Source organism: Bombus terrestris, chromosome 13 (assembly GCF_910591885.1).
Source record: "Bombus terrestris chromosome 13, iyBomTerr1.2, whole genome shotgun sequence".
In the NCBI taxonomy this organism is placed as follows: domain Eukaryota; kingdom Metazoa; phylum Arthropoda; class Insecta; order Hymenoptera; family Apidae; genus Bombus; species Bombus terrestris.
The window spans coordinates 9,761,230-9,780,340 of record NC_063281.1 but is presented as its reverse complement, the minus strand read 5'-3'; the positions used below and the strand labels follow the sequence as shown (position 1 = coordinate 9,780,340).

The following is a 19,111-nucleotide window of genomic DNA, read 5'->3' as shown; positions in this document are numbered from 1 at the left end:
GATCACGGTTCAACTACTTTTGACACGCACATGTTCCGGAAGACTTCCCGTAAATATACCCTTAAGTACACAACCACCTGTCTGTGGAAATGCCAAAGTACATGTATATGTAATTTACGTTGCATGTGTAAGGGCTATTTATAACACGCAACGACGAGATTTATATGTTCTGCATTTTTCCCTTCATAGAGAGTATAAAATCAAGATTGAAAAAGGTTGGATAGACGAGATCTAACTACGTAGACGAAACGTTGTAGCCGCCCTTGATTAAGTAATCAGTTTTATTTTCGACTTTTTACAAGATTAAGGCGGTTTGATTATTTGCTTGTATTCGCATAAATTAGGGTATAAGGTTCGTTAAAATATTTTCGCCGGATGGAAATGTGGTTCGCTGCTTAAGTGTCGCGTGCTATTAGACGCGACAGGTTCCGAACTTCTAAGAAACTTTATCCACGATGGTTAAAGTTTGTATCACGCACGGCTTTCTAATTGCTATAAGTTCGTATCAAGTTCTTTACAAATGAATTAGAATTTCCAGACGGTCCGCGATTTTTACTTTTTAGGTCTGCAACGTCTTTCTTCATCTTTCGTTCTCTTTCTTTCCCTCCAAGTCAAACGTACACCTTTCAATGGCGCGCGGTGAGGATGGAAAGAAAACACTGTTACCTCGTATAAAAATGAGTTTAATAAATAACAGCTAACAACGAAATAAATAAGGCTCGCAGTTCGTAACAGTATACATATAGTACGTGTAATACGTACTCACGTATATATACATGGAACACACAACACTTTTAACGTTTGATGTACATAAATACGCGGTGATTTTTCGGATACTGATCAAAATTTCACGAAATAGTTGCCACTAAACATCGATTCTGATACTATTTCAAAATTTAAATAATCGAATATCAACGAAATAACTTATCGATTCTACTAAGTACTTGTTAAGGAAATTGGGGAAATTGGGATTTGAGCGATAGAAATTATTTAAAGTTGGAAATAGTATACGAAACGCGTCCGTGTCCGTTTCATCCTTTTAGTCCCTTAATCGATATTCTTCAATCTATTCCGAAGGAAATAAATTAATCTTCCTTTGTACATTTATACAAGTGGCACGAAATCATCAGTGCCTGTCAACTTGTCCAAAAAATAAACTATTTGCTGGCTTTCAGACGCCGGTGATACTGTGTAGCCAGGGTTTAAAGTAAGTTGTTCTCATGTAGACGCCTGGAAGATATGGTGCAGCACATGTTATTCCATGGGACACCGTGCCTACCAAAAACCATCTTCCGTCTGATCGTTGCATCACCAATGGACCACCACTGTCACCCTGTGAAATTATCGAATGGAGGTAATATTAAAATATTGTTTTCTTTCTTTTGTTCATAAAAAAAACAAACAAAGACTAAAACAGGGCGAATTTATTTTATAATACAGTGAAAAGGAAACTACGGTTATGCAAAATAGGGGAACGGATGCAAAATACTTTTACAAACACAACCGGAAAGGTGCAATGCGTATCTGGACATTTTAGCAAATTTATAACAACAGTATATGAATTTTACTAAAATGTATAAATTAATTGAACCAACAGCAAAAACAATATTTCTCATCTTCTTGCAGAATCGACGCAGTAATAAAGTTTAATTACTTGTTTAGAAGTTGATAATCGAATAGTATTGCTATATTCCTATATTTCACAGTAATATTTTATACGAATTCTATGCAATTTTGCACATTTCCCATAAATGCATAAACATCCGTATTTTAGTAAGAAATTAATAATAAATTACTCATATAGTTTAATGGGTTCTAATGAGAAGTTACGTCGTTTTGAAGATACCTCGCAAGAGTCTTTTTGTCCGTTAGCATATCCAGCGCAGAGGAAGCTGTCGAGAATCAACTTGGAGTGTCCACCTGTCTGGAACATTTCTTGACAGACAGAATTCTTGATTATGGGCACTTGGACCTCTTGTAGAACAGATGGTACGCCGCCATCTGTAAATTCAGATTATTTATAAGTATGCTATTCATAAATACGTTAAGTAAAATATAGCGCAAGTAGAAACGATACTAACTGTACTTCAATCGCCCCCAGCCAGTGACAGTGGCCATTCTACTCGTGAAATCTATACCATCTTCGGGCATACAAATTGGCACAATGTGAACATCAAATTGTATCGGTGTTTCCAGTTCCAGGAGGGCTAAGTCACTCTCGAACGTCGTTGGATTATAGCCTCTATTGACGATTACTCGTCGAACGTTCCTTGTTACGCTCCGTTTTGCTTCCAATTCGCCGGATAGATCGAATTCTCCAAAAACGGCTACCAATGTCGCTAGGAATCTGTAAAACGTTTGTCCAAATTTTATACATCTTTGCATATTGCGTTCCTTAAGCTTTTCACGAATGCATAAAAATCTACGATCAATTCACGCCGTTGACTATAAATAGAAAGTACTAGGACATTTCATATTACGCTGAAAGAGAATTAGTATTTTACGTTTTTATTGTAAGGCTGAAATAATAGATTTAACGAAATATTGAATAAAAATTTAATAAAATAATTAATAAATAGATCTAAATAAAAATCAGCAAGCGTTTCAATAATATAAAATATGGCCACTAGTGTATGGACAATATGGAAAGAATATACCAAATAATATCCTAATCAAATACAAATGGAAGAATATGCTGTGGAAGATATTGGGCATACCCTGGTTGACAATGAGCTGCAGTGATGACGTATTTGTCCGTGATCAGTACACCACCGCACTTATTCTTCGTGAAGAGACCCAACCAAGTGGCTTCTCGGACTAAAACTTGCCATGGCCATTCGCCAAAAGTCGCTGCTTTACCACCGACGATTCTTCCAGATTTAACCAAAGGTCTTATGCCACATTCTGTAGAAAAATAACAACATTTAGTGGAAGGTGGCAATAAAATCTATATGGTAAAATTTTTGCTCGATTACGCCGATACATCATGAAATTTGAAATATAGCTTGTTACAACAATTAAGTAAACAGCACTCACGAGAACGAAAATCATTCGAGGACGTAATCTGCGGACTCGCGATGGTTTCGTCTGCACTAGAAGTACTAGTTTCCTCCTCTTCCGCCACTATCAGCTCCGTGCTTGTAGCCAACGTTGTAGTAGGTTTTCTAGTTGGTCTAGTACGTTTCGTTGTAACCTGGGGTTTCTTCGTGGTTGCAGCAGACCCACTAGTTGGTTTCGGTCTCGTCGTTGCCGGTTTCGAAGGACGAACTGGTTTCTCCGATACCGATGGTTTTACAGTTGTCGGACGATTGATCGGCCTCTTCGTGGTCGTTGGTTTCTTCGTCGTGACGTACGAAGGTTTCGTCGTTGTTGAGGGTTTTCGCACGGGTTTTCGCGTCGTGGTAATTGGCCTCTTTGTTACAGTGGATGGTTGGTTGGATGTTGCAACCGATGTCCCGTTAACGCGGTTGTATACAATATCTTTGAGATCCTGAATAATATTACACGAGATTAGTTTTAGCCGTTAGATTAACCCTCGTCTCACGAAGGCTGAATTGTTGTCGCGAGCGTTGAATATTCCATGTTATAGCAATGAGTTGAGTCAACGAGCCTTTTATCACTATTAAAGTAGAATTATTCATACAGTTTAACTTGTTAGCCGAGGAGGCTGACTTAGCTCGTCACTTAGATTTCTAATCTCTCGATATAACTTTTTTCTTTATAGATGTATTATTATCAAAAAATAATCGATATAAATTCGATATAAATAGACGTATATAAATAGCGGTATCATTTTCATCAAAAATAAGTTTCGTATTTATATTTGGAAAAACTAAAGTTCTATAACTAGAGAAGTTGATTAATAATACATAAATATAGAAAATAATAAACGACATATTTGCACGAATCAGAATTGAACCAATCCTTGTAAAAGCAATAAATAGACCATAAAAGTAAATGTAAGAGTAATACCTGAAAGTTGCCTTGTAGAGACTGTACAATCTTGTTCACGAATGTGTCGACTTTGTTCGTAAGAATATCATCTTCGATGAAGGTGGGTGTTGGAATATCATTCTCACTTATCATCTCGATATCTGGATAACCGGTGTTATTAAAAGTTTCAACGATGGTTGGCTTTTCTTGTTGCGAAATTGGTGCTGATATATTAAGATTCGGATTTCTGACAGGTGGAAAATTGATCAGGTCATCCGGAGCAGCTGTTTCTTCATCGCAGTGTGGTAGAGCAGTCGTTGCTTTGAAGTCCATCATCGTCGAAGTGGTAGGATCTTTGAAGACTATAGTGTTGACAGGTGTTAAATCGTCATCTGGGAAAACCAACGAAGGACTAGATGGTCTCAAATGGAAACTCGGCTTGCTCGACCATGAAGAAAGGGTAGTCCAAATTGTAGGTCTCTTTGTTGGTAACTTCTCGGAATTTGACTCTAATTCAGTCTCAGTGACGACAGATTCTGTGCTATAGCTACTGTTCACCATTGGTTTAGACGTAGTCCCGTCTTTCACGTTGACGCTGAAGAAACTGGTCGAGACCACGTTATTGGTAGCAACATTGGAAATCACTGTACTGATATTGTGAGTTATGGTTGTCGAGACGCTTGGTTTCCTCGTGGTAAGCGGACTTGGTCTCGTCGATCCGATTGTAGGCTTAAAAACTGTCGTACTAGGACCAATAGTTTCGCTCACCGGTCTCCTTGTAACCGCCTTCTGAGTAGTATCGGTAGTGAATTCTGTACCAAGGGGCCCTAGGACAATCACAGTCGGCGCAGGAGGATTCGTCGTAGTCGCTTTCGTAGAATAATCCGAAGTACCGATATTAGCAAGAGTCGATTGACTCGATGGTCTCGACGAATGCGAATTGGAAGTCGAATACAAAGCGAAGGTCGTGTCTGTAGGAACTGTCTCGTAGCTGTAATAATTCGATGTCTGTATTGGTTTATAAAAGGTGTACGGGAAAGTTTGAGCGGTAGTTGGAACGGTAGGAGCTTTCGTGGAGATTCGAACCAACGATGGTTTCGAAGTTTCGTCGATACTGACCCATTTATTAATGGATGAGTTGGGGGTTTGAATCGTGGTTCCCGAACCTGGTTTCGTTTCGTTCAGAATAGAAATTATATGATTAATCGCTAGCTCTTCCTTATCTACTATGTCGTCCTTTTTGTTGCCAGACGGTGAATCATACGTAATTGTCGGCACTTTTACTAGTTCGTCCTTTTTGTCGCCTAAAGTAGTCATCGGCGTGGTCGTTCTCCTGTTCGTAAACTCGGTAGCCTCCACGTTCTTCGTCGACACTCTTTCTTCTATCGTGCTGATTTCGCCAAAGTTATCGATCGCAGTTGCTTGAGGGAGAGAAGTCGTCGTGAGTCTCTGTGTGCTGGCGTACATTTGGGTAACCACCGGTAATCTCGTCATCGACGGCGTGCTGAGTTTTTGATCCGCCGAGGTAGAAGACATCGCGTTATGCATCGAAGATGTTGGTTGATCCGAAAATTTCATCCACTGTGTCGTCGAAGTACTTTGGTAAGTGGTGTCGTGCAGAGGCCTCTTAATTTCCGTAGTCGACACACTTTCGGTCACTTTCGGCTTCTGAGTGCTGTTCAAAGTTTCAGTCACTTTCTTCTTCTCGGCACTGGATTCGACATTAGGCTTGAACAGATCATCGGGATTATTTGTCTCGTTCAGCATGGTTCCGTTTTCATTTAACAGTATCGTATCGGGCGAAGTGTGATTATTCTGACCCAGTCCTTGCGAAAACAAAGCTGGAAGTTGGTCAACCGGATCCGCTATCTGAAGTATTTGATCCGGACTCAGCAAAGTGGTAACCGGATTAATGGCGGAGTTGTCCTGGTGATTCTGAGCGTTGTTGTTCGAGCCGGAGTGACTCAACAATCCTGGCAGACTCAGATCGTCTAAAACGTTCTGTTGACCCAACAGAGCTGGAAAATCTTCCTCTAAGTGACTTATGTCTGGTTGAGCAGGTACTTGCGGTTTTTCCGCATTTTCAACGCTGTCGTGCATCTGCGAAATTTCAGACGATGGTTTCGTGGTCGTCGAAGGCGCTTCGAACGTTGAAATTTTAGTGTACGTTGTTCCTCCGTTGTTCGCTTGATTGGACGCGTTAGGTGGATCAGTTTTGATGGTATTATCCTGGGACATAGTCATTCCAAGCGGCGTACCGTCTGAATTTAACAAGATCGGAATATCCGGGACGTGATCGATCTCGTGTACGTTGAATATTTCATCGGGGCTCGGAACGTTTCCGACGTTGCTGCCAAGCGAATTTTTCGGTGGCAGTTGACAACATGCACCAAAAAGGAACCCGTCCACACACGCGCCGACCACTTGCCCATTTCGACGCGAGCATTCGTAATTGAACATGCATATCGCGGGTTCATTCGACTTTACTCGGGATGGTATCGTTGGCTGGCACGCTTTTGGTACTATTCTATATCCGCCGAACAGTCTTCTGCCTGTAAAAGGAAATCGACGTGCAAAATATCTTTTCAAGTATCGACGTTCTACGAATTCTCGAACGCCCGTTTGATCCAGTTACGATAGCGGTTCGCGAAACAAGGCGAACTTTTATTATTCCAATCAGGGCGTACTACTGTAATTAGCGACGAGTCTGCAACGGTTCACGATAAACGAGTTGAAAACGAAACTAACTGGACTGGTTTGGTATTCGGCGCTGTTAAGGTCGTGCGAACAAATATGCAGAAACATTCGTCCTAAATTCTGTCTTTGATTTTTGAGAGAAAGCGGTCATTTATCCGCGGCCTAGGACTTGGTAAATTTATTGATTCGATTTTTTAATTTGAGCCAATGTGTCTGATACTATAGTATATTAATAATTCGTAGAAATTCGTCGATACGAAAATGCCAACTCCAAAGACAGAGACTACAGCGTTAAACGTTTCGTTATGTCTTTGTACTCATAAAAATCGGCATTTAGCGTGATCGGTTATGCTCAGGTGACTAAGCCATACACGAGCAAGCATGTAGGCTTTGCACGTGCCTTCTTACGTGTCTGCATACTACCAATATAATGACCTACTAACGTGAATCGTCCGTAGACGAGGATCACCAGGATCCTTCCGGCGTTCCAGATTTTTGTTGAATTTTTCACGGACTTTCGTTTTGTGTCCAACTATGTTATAAATTCATATTTAAACAATCAGTTTGATTTATAAAGAATTGCAGGCTCTTAAAAATTATTTACTCGGGAAGCTTTTGCACACAATTCCTAATTAAAGAACAAAGTGCTAGGCAACAAAACCCGTTATTTTCAACGCACAAAAAGACCAAACGATCTTTCTATGGAATACGATAAATTCGACCTTTGGAATTTTTATCAGATACATCGTGCTCTAATAACATTTCGTTCCACTTACTTTCGACGAACGTAATTACAAATTTTACTAATTAAATGAACGCGTTGCCACCCTTCTAGAGTATAGATACGTTGCCGTATTGATTGTGCAATACGTTGGTTAATCTATTACGCAGCGCAGACAGGGTAATAAGACTATTGCTCGATATTTAATTAGCGACTGGTTTAGGAAAATCGAACTGCGAAAATGATAAAGATCGTATTTAGGGCGAGTGTCCTTGTTGATTAATAAACCCTGAAACAATTCTTCGTCAGGGAAATCGGTGAAAATTGTTTCTGCTTCGTAGAACCTGTCTTCGCTTAACTATTTCGTATTCAATTGGTTTGTCAAAGTCGTTGGGGCGTTATGGATTTAATATGAAACGACGTATCTGTGACCATCGGAAGATTGCTTTAAATATTCAATATAAATGCTTGGTATGCGTGTGACACTTCGTAGGGATATTCGAAATTTCTGTCGTCTATTGAGAACACGCGAAAATGCATTTAGAATGAGGTACGCGCACGTATAAATACGCGACTCGTGGAATTCGCGACTTTCGAAAGGAAGTGAGATGTAAGTGGAATTTGGTGTCAATGTTGGTACGTGTGTGATTGTTAAAAAGTAACGCGCCTATGTGCATAAGGGTATATGTATAAATAGACAGCGGGTATTGAAACTCGAAACTTCAGCGATTCATATGTAATTGGTAATGACTGCGATTGAAAAACTGTGAAATTATTCTCGGTGAAAAGTACGCGTGGGAAGATACGTTTGTTTCACCATGCAGACGCAATCAACGCAGAGATAATTACAACGTGGTAGACAGTCCACGTGTGAGACATGACGTTATCGGTTAAAATACTTCAACGAATGCGCGCGAGTATGCAGCGAACCGAGATTGACACTGAATTATAGGATTCCGTGCGAGTGGAACTTTTCATCGACCCCTGACATTTTCATCGGTTTACAATGAAGAGAAGCGTACCATGGAAAAATATTCTGTCTATATGTATTATCCCATAATCGAGGAGCATTCTGGTAAAAGAACCCGTAAGATAAAACGGTGGATCGAGTAAATTGGAAGTTCCAGTTCTAGTTTTTTAATATTAATGGACTGCAAGCTTCTACGTATTTGTGGGAAATATGCATGGAATGCACATAAAATGGAAAAATATATAAAATATTCAAAATATAATACTCGTTAAAATATTTAGCAGATTATATTGATAGAATTATGAAATTTTGCATAAATATCTGCAGTCTAGATATTTTAGCTACGTTTGAATTAATAATTATTAGACCGCGGATTTTCATGCATTTATGGGAAATTTCAAGATGTTAAAGTGCATAGAGCGCGTATAATATGCAAAAGTATATGAAATATTCACGATACAGCACGCGTTATAATACTTAATAGATTAGACAGTTTCCTATGTAAGTTGCATCTTTTTAATTATATTCGCAGAATTATCAATTTTTGCATAAATAGCTGCTGTCCGGATATTAGCTACGTTTGAATTAATAATTATTGCAACATGGATTTTCATGTGATATTTATAGGCGACTTCAAGGTGCTAAAATGTATAGAACGTACGTAATATGCAAAAATAATATGGAATTTAGTACGTAAAATGTATTCTTAGTTTCCAATCCTTTAATAGTAGATATTAAGGTGTTTCATAAATGCATAGATATACCTACACAGTCTAGTAATTACAGAGGTTCTGAAAAATTTATTTTCTTTTTTGTATATTTACGAAATAAAGAAAATTTTTATAATTCAACTATTTGATTAGAAAATAGACTCGGTGAATGTTTCATGAACATCAACGCTTATCATAGATCTACGATGTATAGTCTCTTTTTCAGAAAACTCCTTAATTTTCATTCTGGATAATCCACTGCACAATTTCTGACGAATAATTAAGGTGGAAGATTCTAATGAAACAATTACACTTTTCAACGTGAAAGGCAACTCACGTTTACGGAAAGCTTTCCATAGTTAAAAATAAAATGGTAATCATCGTATTCGCTTATCGCAATCCATTAATTCTTGATCTATGTTTAGTCGCTCGTTATATAATTTAATTGTTACCTGTGGCTTGAGGCACGTAAGAACGTGAAATAACGGACATCGAAGAAAGGATGACAAGTAATAAATGGATATTCTTCCCGACAGCCATCTGTAACGAAAATTTAGATCGTTTTGTTAGAAAAAATTATTTGTGCGAGTAATTTCAAAATTATTTAAACAACGATTACACACTGCAGGAATGAGATGTACATATACGGTGGAGCTACCCTTATCTCATCCGAATTAATAGGCAGACAAAACTATTTGGATAATAGAATTTACGAATAATAGAACAGTCACTTTTCTAATATGAAATCTCGCTTATTGAAACACAGATTAAAATTAACTGATTCTTCAAATATTTATTCTCCAAATATTTAGAGATCCTATATCTTCCTTGCTACTAAATTATGATTTTTTCAATACAAGTAATGTTTCGTACTTCAAACAAATATTATCGCTTTTGTTTGCTGTTTCTATCTGTATAAAGTCGTCAATATTATCGTCTTTATCGCAATGAAATTATCTGATAACATCAGTATGTTTAAGGTTTTTCTAGTATTACCAGCATTTGAGGAATCTACATGCTTCAGATCAGATACTTTCATCATGTACATTCATCATGAACATCGTGTATTTTTGCCAATTCTGTTGCACTTACATTATTTTCGTATTTTCGGTTATGTCGTATTTTCTTTTTTACAGTTAAAACTATTGCTTTGACACTAAATTTTTATGATGAGAATTCACTGGATCGAATACCGGAAAGGACACATTCTATACGAACACTAGCAAAGTATGTGTATATATGAAAGAGTCATCCGTTACTGGGAAATGTCATGTTGGGATAATAGAACGTTCGAATGTTAAGAGTATTCGGATATGGGAGGTTCTACTCTATATTAATCGTCATTTCAAATCTACTTACACATATTGTAGATATGTATACTGCCTTTTGTAACGGTACAAGAAATTAGTATCGTGAGTCGCAACAGCTACAAAATATAAACTAGTTTGTACTCCATCTTAATTTGCAAGTTATTCCTTTACAGCTTGTTCTCGTGAAATATACTCCAAATATTCAAAGAGAATCTACTATGCATAAAATATTTCATCACTATACCGTATATATATATATACTCTCTTCATGCATCTATTCAAAGGAAATTTAAAGATACAAAACTGGAATACAAATAATACATATAAAATATAAAATAGAATGTGTATTACATGGAGGAATACATTGAATATCTCAAATAGAGTAATCCCCCATAACTTTAGTGGATGAGACGAATCTTTATTTAGATTCTACCTCTTTATCTCCATTCATAAAGATATAAATTGGCATGAAAATTTAAGATTATTCGCTGTGAAAGTGCTTGAAATCTTCTACAGAGAATCATAATATCTTTACTTACTGTTTAGAGAGGCAAATAAATTTACCAGGTAGCAGTATATCTTAAATGCTTATTGAAAAGAGAAACAAGATCATTTTTTTAACGAGTCAATTGTAAGAGCAGATCCTAGGGCAGTGATAAAAGGTAACGAAGAGGTTCGAAGAAATGATGAGAATCCACGGTACTTCATCGCAGCGTCTTGCTTTTTCTCATCTGACGATACTTGCCGATATTTACACGCTCACGTGCGTGTCTCGAAGGTGAACACACACGGTATCCCTTCGTGTCCCGAAATCCCGTTACACAGTCGGTTCAGAGGCATTCTACGTATCACGGCTGCGTAATGCTAAACAGAGAAGAGAGAACGACGACGATGAAGAAGAGCAAAGGAAATACAAGGGGCAGCAGACCATTGCTCGTGATCTTGCGTTGATGCGCGGTGAGGAAAGGGGCCGTGAGAAAGACGAAGAGAGCGAAGAAGCTGATTGCTCGAACGTTGCTTCACCAAGCCACCGGTAACCTAGTTACCAATTCCCCCTCACTGTCCTATTCTTCGCCGTTCCTCTGACCTTCTTAACAACCATAAATTCGATCTTGTGCGTCGTAATAGCGAATTAATTTTTCATTGACAAGACGCTACTGCGACGAAAGCTTCTTCAAAGATAAACAGATTTCTCGTTTCACTGTAGGGAACTGTCTGACGTTCATGGACGTATTTGAAACGGTTTCATAAATGGTCTAGGTAGTTAAATGCTTAACAGTCGACTTTTTTTTCGCGTGTTCCATGCTAATATGAAAGCTGTTGTTAAAAATAGCAGAAACAGTGGAGTGGAAGAATGGAGGAAGATACCGGTATTACAAATTATTGATTCTTTGTGGTATCCACTGACTTTTCTTTCTTTTGTCGCTGAGTGTCATTACTTGCACGCGATGCTAGTCTATGCGCGGGAGCCGCGTCGATTCATTGGAAATTCGTTTTCTATTGGTCGATTGACTATTCACGAATGTCACGCAGAATGCGTCAGAAATGTATTCTCTTATATTCTCTGTTGATAGTATTGTAAATGGGGATCTGCTAAACCTATGCGAATGCTATTAAATGCAACGTTCCGATTCCACGATCACAGAGAAAGTATTATGTTGACCCGGCGAAATCGATTACATCGTCTTCGTTAGCTATTGCGGATGATTATACGTTACGGCATCTTCGTGGCGAGAACATTTCACGCTGATAACGTGACAATAGTTCCCTTTCGTTCGTTGTTTATTCACGTGCTATACAAGCATGCTATACGCGCGTAAATACGCGGAAGTCACTTTCCTTCGAACCGTCCCGTTTCTCGGTCTTCAGTTTCAAGTAGTCTCGATCGCGACAAAAACAGGCTGGTAGCAAAGGACGATAATTATCGTTAACTATCTTTTCATTCCTGTAGAATAGTTAACAGTTACTACTCGGACAGAATCTCTGCTAAAGATGCAGCGATAGCTTTTTAACGAGACTGCTACTTGCCTCTTCACTGCAAACGGTTGCACGGTGATCTCTAATTGATCTTCGTATACCGGATGAAATTTTATCGCTTGACGCTTATTCGATTTGTTGTTAATGGATTGCAAAATGTAATTCTAAAAATACGAGTTTCATGCACGGAGGTATGAATAAAGCGAAAGACTGTACCAATAAATTAAAATTGAATTTCGATTCATGGAAAACCCTACAAGTACAGACATTGTGTTCTCTCCGGAAAACATACGAACAACTCACGGTTTATTAGACAAAGCGGAGGAAAAATCCTGTCCCTCCAACGTACAATGCCGAAGATAATATTTTACGTTGACTTGTTCTTGAAAGAACGTCAACCATCTTGCCTGAACGTATACGAAGAGAGGGCACACTGTATGCAGTATGCGCATGAAGATCCGGACACAGTCACGATCTTGAGCTCCTTGCAGCTTGCGCAGGATAAGAGTCAAAGAGTAGACTCGAGTGCCTCGAAAATTCTTCGGCGTTCATTGGCCGTTCATCGGTATATGGGTAAAGGCTTGTACAAGTGCATGAACACGGGTATGCATGGGATTCTGCGCACACCTGTACACGTAAACCCGAGAGAAAGCTCAGTTCGATTCTACTTCATTATTGGATCTGGGTGACCCGATTGGCTTGCCTTCGTCGATCAACCGAGAGATGCTTCCTCGTCATCGTCATCGTCATCGTCATCGTCATCGTCACCGTCCATTCTTTCTTCTCTTGGAATCGGATCGTGTAGATCTAGTCGCCATAGTTCACGCTTTTCGGTAGATCACATTGACATAGCCACGTAATGTCCTTGTGTCTGTCGTATGTAGTTTTGCCATCGTTTATGGAACTGTGCTGACGTTTTAGTCAATTAAACGCGCAGGTGGTGCTCCTAGAAATTGTTTTCACACTGTGACGATGCAATTACGGTAGAGACTGATCGATCGGCTTAGCCCATTAATCCATTAAGGACCAACGTTACGTTAATGACGTATAAAATTTGCAATCTTTTTTTTCAGTCACTTTACGTTATCAAATTCCGCTTTTTTACTACTTTGTGACTATCCAAGGAAATTTCAAGGATTCGCTTAATATTTTCTTTGTCACCATTTCTTTCACGTAGATTTTGTAGTTTTATGAGATCTAAAGAAACTGACGTATTTATAACATCGTGTCAAGGGAACACTGGAGAAAGCAAGACGATGGATAATCGAAACAAATAAACAACAGGAAGCTCATCAAAAATACAAGAGATACGCAATGATATTTAGAAACGTAGTCTGCTTTCACTTAAGCACCTCGAATACTTCGTACTTGATCATTCGTGCAAAACCGATCACCGCCTCCGTTCGGTTCAAGTCGAATAACTCGAACGATGGTCCGAAGCCTATCATCTCTCTTCCTAAGAATTGTAGAAAGTGATAGTTTACCCGTATCCCATATCGAAATAGCGTGTAGTCGAAGAAACGTTCGTCGATGAAGGAACGATAAAGAGTCAATGGCGATAGCGTAGTAAATTGGAACAGAAGGAAATGTTCGATGAGAGCACTTTCTATAGTTGCTATGTACGTGCCGAAATAATGATGTTACTTTGAATAACTCGAAAGGGACAGTGCGTCGTCTGCATTTTAAGAGGCTCGAAAGGTGGTCCCGGTATGTAGGGCGACAAAAGCAACGCGGACAGCCATTTCACCCAGCTAATCTACGCTAGTCACGCTGACAGAAAACGATTATTACGAAGATGTGACGATAATTACAGGGAAAATAATATAAACGCTCGTCACATTATATTACACGTAACTTGTCACGAGCCCATGTTTTCGCTCTACTATTTTGCATTGTCTTTGCAATTTAGATTTCTAGATCGCGCGTAACGTACGTGTAACATCTCGAAAATATATTATTATTTAAGAGGCTCCTTCTTATCGACGGGAAACATCTTTATTGTCCGTAATAGTAATCCGCTGGATTCGTCGATCTGTTGAAATGGAGCGACAGGAAGAGTCGCGAATAAGCGTTAAACGCACAAATCAACGAATAGGATTGGAAAGAGTGACACGAGTCGTCTGAGTGCTGACAACCGTTACCAACTTACCACTACCTGCTGCTGTGGCATACCTAACTTACAAGTTAGGTGCACACACGAACCGGCGCGCGTGTACTACTCGTAGCAGGTCGTAGCAGCTCGTAGCAATGTGTCAGACACCACTCGAGGTCGATGCGAGAAATTTTATTCTCCCCGATCGAATCTCTTCGGTAGTGAACTGTCCAAGAATACAGAGTTTCGAAAATGCTGGGATCGAACTTCATCGACAGGAAACTTGCACGATAAAAAGAACCGGAACCAGTTTGTTCGATTGAGTTAAGAAAGAGGTGAATGAACGTCTAGCTTTATCTGGCATGTTAATGATCGGACACCGTTCATCTGTAGCCGAAATCTATTAACAGATCAACTATATGTAAAATAGCTGGAACATTGACTTTCGATATGAACGGGGTTAATGTCGTTTCCTGCGTGATCAATTTGGATAAAGAGCTTCATGGAATTTAAAATAGTTAGACAAATTTGGCAGTAGATACGTAATAGATGAAATTATCGACGACGTTTTTACAACCTTCTCATTCTTCTTACAAATAAGTTATATTACGTTTACTTTATTTAATGCAATAATTTATATTACATCACGTCAATTAGGCTCATTTGCAAGGACTAAAATCAAAATTTATCTGTGATTGATTTGTCTTTATTAATTCTTAATTATATGATTATTATATATATATGACCCTGTGTGGAGGAATGGCCCTGTTAACGAGTTAAGTATAATCGCAGCGGGTTTGCGTTTGATGCTTACACGAAAACGTAATTATAAGAAGCAGACTACAATGTAATTACGTGTGACTCGGTTCTTACGTTTAATCTCGAAAAATGGGACTTTAAAAAGGTGCAACGTGTAGGTAACGACGCGTGGATGAAATCACCGAGAATGGAGCATTAGGATGAAGAAGGCAAAGAGAGAAAAAGGGAATAAGGATGCGGTGAAGCAGCGGAGCATGCCAAATGATCTTCTATGTATATCGCCTCCTTTACTACGGGCCAAAGTCGGAAACCCAGCTTTCTCCTGCTTCCACGGTCAAGTTACCTTCTGTACGATCGTACTGATTCCTGATCACGTCCTGGTTCCGATAAACGATCCTACGATTCGAACTGGCCGATAATCTTTCATCCTCGCCACTATCAAACTTTCTACATTAATATTTATTGCATTGTTTTCATGCTATCAACTTGCGGAGCCACGTCGAACGAAACAAAGTGTTACCGTACCCTGACCACGTGAACCAAGATCAAGATAGCTCGATATATCTAAAGTAGACCTCGCACGTGTAATGATCGTTTAAACAAAATTAGCTGACTGTTTCTACAAGTAATCAAACCCAATCATTTTGTATGTACATATTTTCCATTTACTTTTATAGTTTAGACTATAGTTAAAGTGGATGAGTTTTCAGACGAACACGTGAGAACAAGCAAGTACGCACCATTCAGATGAACTGCAGAGCCACGTTGGTCAACTCTATACATTGAAAAATACAGATAAACTTATTATCATTATTATCGTTGCTCTCTTCTTGCGACGAATGAACAATGGAAGTAAGTCATTTGTTTCTCGAGCATTGAATAATATTAATCATGTACTTATGTAATGAAAGGAAGAAATTAGCTTCTGAGAGATTCATATGCGATATAGATGTTTCATGAGATTCATTCGTGAGAACAACAGTTTGTGAGAACACGCATCCACTGTAACTATAGACATGTTGTACAATTCGGTGTTGTATACAAAATACTGACAATTCTGATTTATAAGGAATACTTGCCATGTAACGTATAAACCGTGATACGTTCGTGGACTCGTTAAACCCGTCTCATAACGTAGCCTTAAATCCTCGTGAAACGTTTAGTCGGTCGTTCTCCGGAGGAAAACACGACCTTTCTCACGTCACACGAACGTCTTTCGTCAAGTTCACACGTTGTCACCCCAGTTCCTTTACGCGTCGCACTTGTTCACTGAACTTCCTCCACTTCCCTTTTCTTTGTCCGCGTATCTCGCTTTACAAATCATATACTAACTCAACTGTGGTCTCAACTCCAACAGCGTTGATAGGCAAATGTCCGCACGATTGATAACGAGGAGGATAACATGCACTGATCTAACGAGATACAGGTAAATTTGGTGGGCTATACACCGTCGACACCGATCGCGATATCGATGATAAAATCCTGCCGGCTGTCATCCGATATTCTAATCTGAAAAGCTCGGGCAGCGTTAGAACCGGGTCGACGGTCGATAGTCTGGGACACTGGGAGCTACAACCGGCGAACCTGTTCGATTGAACTTTTCACGCGATTCTAATGCCAATCTCTTCCACGCACCGTTCGTCCATCCGGTTAGTCAACTGGATGGTACCTGTCTGGTTGTTGTACCTCGTGCCACAGCATGTGCTGGAATCGCATGGCTAAGTCATAAGCGGCGCCTTCGAACAGGAATCGTGGTGGTGGTCGAAGAACGAACAGTGGTGGAGGTCGTTTATGGTGGAGGTAGCATAGTCAGGAAGACGGATCGACGATCGGAAAAGTGGGGACCCTGTCTTCGAAGGCACAAACGACCAAGCATCATCGGGGAGAGAAAAAAGACAGACACCAGCTGGAGAAAGAGAACAAACCAGGAGAAACCAAAGTGGGCCAGTGACCAGGTCACGTGGAGAAGAACGAGGCCCAACGCGCACGACAGCGACACACTGTCCTACTCATCAGGATCGCCGTTGCTCTTGCTTCTATCTGTCCATTCAGGAAACGTATCGCGATACATTCAACCTCCACTCACTTATCTGCCTGTCCATACGGAGACTAGACCGATCTAAAAGACTAGATACAGGGTTACACAGCGATTCATAAAGTATTTACAGATTGTCTATAATTCGATCGAAATTCCATTATGATCGAAGAATTCTTTATTTTCTTGTCGCAATTGCAATCCAATAGCCTGTTAAATTTGAATTGAGGATACATTGCATCATTCAAGTTCCATCTATAACGAATGACTGACAGTTCATAAAATCTATATAAACTTCCAGAATGTGGCTTGGAGCAGGTATTCCAGTCGCTGCAAGATCTTGCCATTGAATAGATATGCTTAATGTCATTTAACTGGGTACATCCGCTGGACCAATTTTCATCCACCTTCCATATCTACAAATTGAGTATATGGATACCCGAGATAAGATCAAAAATTGAAATTAGATCAGAGAATTTCATATATATTCGAAGTAATTTGAAAGTGTCCAAGTGCTTCGTCGATATTAAAAAAGAAAGGAAAAATGTACACAACCTGACTGCGAACTCTCGAAGGGAACAAGTGATTTTTTTGAACATAAAGGGTCACGATTACATCGTTTAATTAAAACAGCGGAGAGTTTTGGGAGATGATCTATCTTGAATTTTCCCCGTCTGCGATAAAAATACTTGTAAAGGGATTATTTATAAATGGAGACGGGAGTTTCGACGAGGGTGAAAAGGATGAAAAGTTTATTCGAACAGAAGACGCTAGAAAAGGATGATCGATCCTATAGTTAAATCTTGTCAGACAAGCCAGATTATATGGGTAGAAATTATGGGACACAGCTAAATATAACCAAGTTCATATAGGAGAGTGTTTAAGTAACTGGCTCTTTTTGTTTAAGTGTTTATGGCAAACAGAAAATTTCTCTCGCGGGTCATTTGGCAAAAGGGAACGGACAGCATACTCGTTTCCTAGTTAATATAATTGATCAAAGCGTTATGGGAAAAGTAGTTTTGTAAGAGTTAACTGTACAACAACTTTCATCGGGGCCAACGAATTTCATCGACAAAATTGGCTTGAAGCTTCTTCCATTCGTTGTAACAAATTACTTCTGTGAATATTAAAACATCACTTTTATCACGTACAAATTATAAATCTAACATTACAAATTCTCAATTTTCTGCTGTTTAGAAATTTCAGTTAGTTCAAAACGTCGAGGCGTTGTTTTTACATTGCACATGACACGCCGACGATTTCATCCGTGGAACTGGAACAAAAGGAAAACTGACATCAAAAATAGAATAACAACACGATCGAGAATCTCAATTGATCGAATTTCACTTCATTTCGGAGTCAGATCATCAATCTATAATCTATGTCAACCGCATATGACGAATCGTATCACTCGCTATCTTAAAAATTTCTAATTATAACCTAAACGAATCAAGTAGCAAGTTTGTCCCCTTATTAATGTCTCGATTGTCGCAATAAGAAACATCGCTTAGACATAGAGGTAGTGTGCGACGAAAGTGATAATTATCAGTTTCAACTGATGAACAAATGGAGTTGCTCCATTGAAACAAGCTCGGCTCGTGGCATAGAACTGCCAATCGATATTCCACGCATAATTGTGTAAAAATTTGTCTTAAGTTTCGAAACGAACGAGAATGTTAATTAAATGTATCTATTCGTGCCTTGTTGTCGGAATGGTCGTTATTTAGAGGATGCCGACATTTCCTGTTAACACGGTTGAAACGAAGTTTGCGTTCGAAATATCGCGATACATCGAAGACCCGAAATCTCTTACAAGGTTAACGTCGCAAAGTGTGTCAAGTCACCTTTTACGGTACCTACGGCTCGCTTTGTGGCTAAGATTTCCGGATAATATTTCATCTAATATC

General features: G+C 39.2%; 1 protein-coding gene across 2 annotated transcripts; it reads right to left on the bottom strand.

Moving 5' to 3' along the window:
- Nucleotides 1–667: 667 nt before the first annotated feature.
- Nucleotides 668–10,292, bottom strand: LOC100645023 (serine protease filzig). 2 transcript variants are annotated; one of them, XM_003400228.4, is made up of 8 exons: nucleotides 10,124–10,292; nucleotides 9,484–9,571; nucleotides 3,973–6,485; nucleotides 3,037–3,490; nucleotides 2,718–2,904; nucleotides 2,082–2,347; nucleotides 1,847–2,001; nucleotides 668–1,333 (listed from the first exon to the last, which is right to left on the bottom strand). In XM_003400228.4, exons 2-8 carry the CDS (start codon nucleotides 9,569–9,571, stop codon nucleotides 1,172–1,174), a joined length of 3,825 nt encoding a protein of 1,274 aa, XP_003400276.2. In that variant the 5' UTR covers nucleotides 10,124–10,292; the 3' UTR covers nucleotides 668–1,171. The 2 variants fall into 2 exon arrangements, with proteins under 2 accessions (XP_003400276.2, XP_012171060.2); XM_012315670.3 differs by lacking the exon at nucleotides 10,124–10,292 and adding an exon at nucleotides 9,655–9,863.
- Between the last annotated feature and the right edge of the window lie 8,819 nt (nucleotides 10,293–19,111).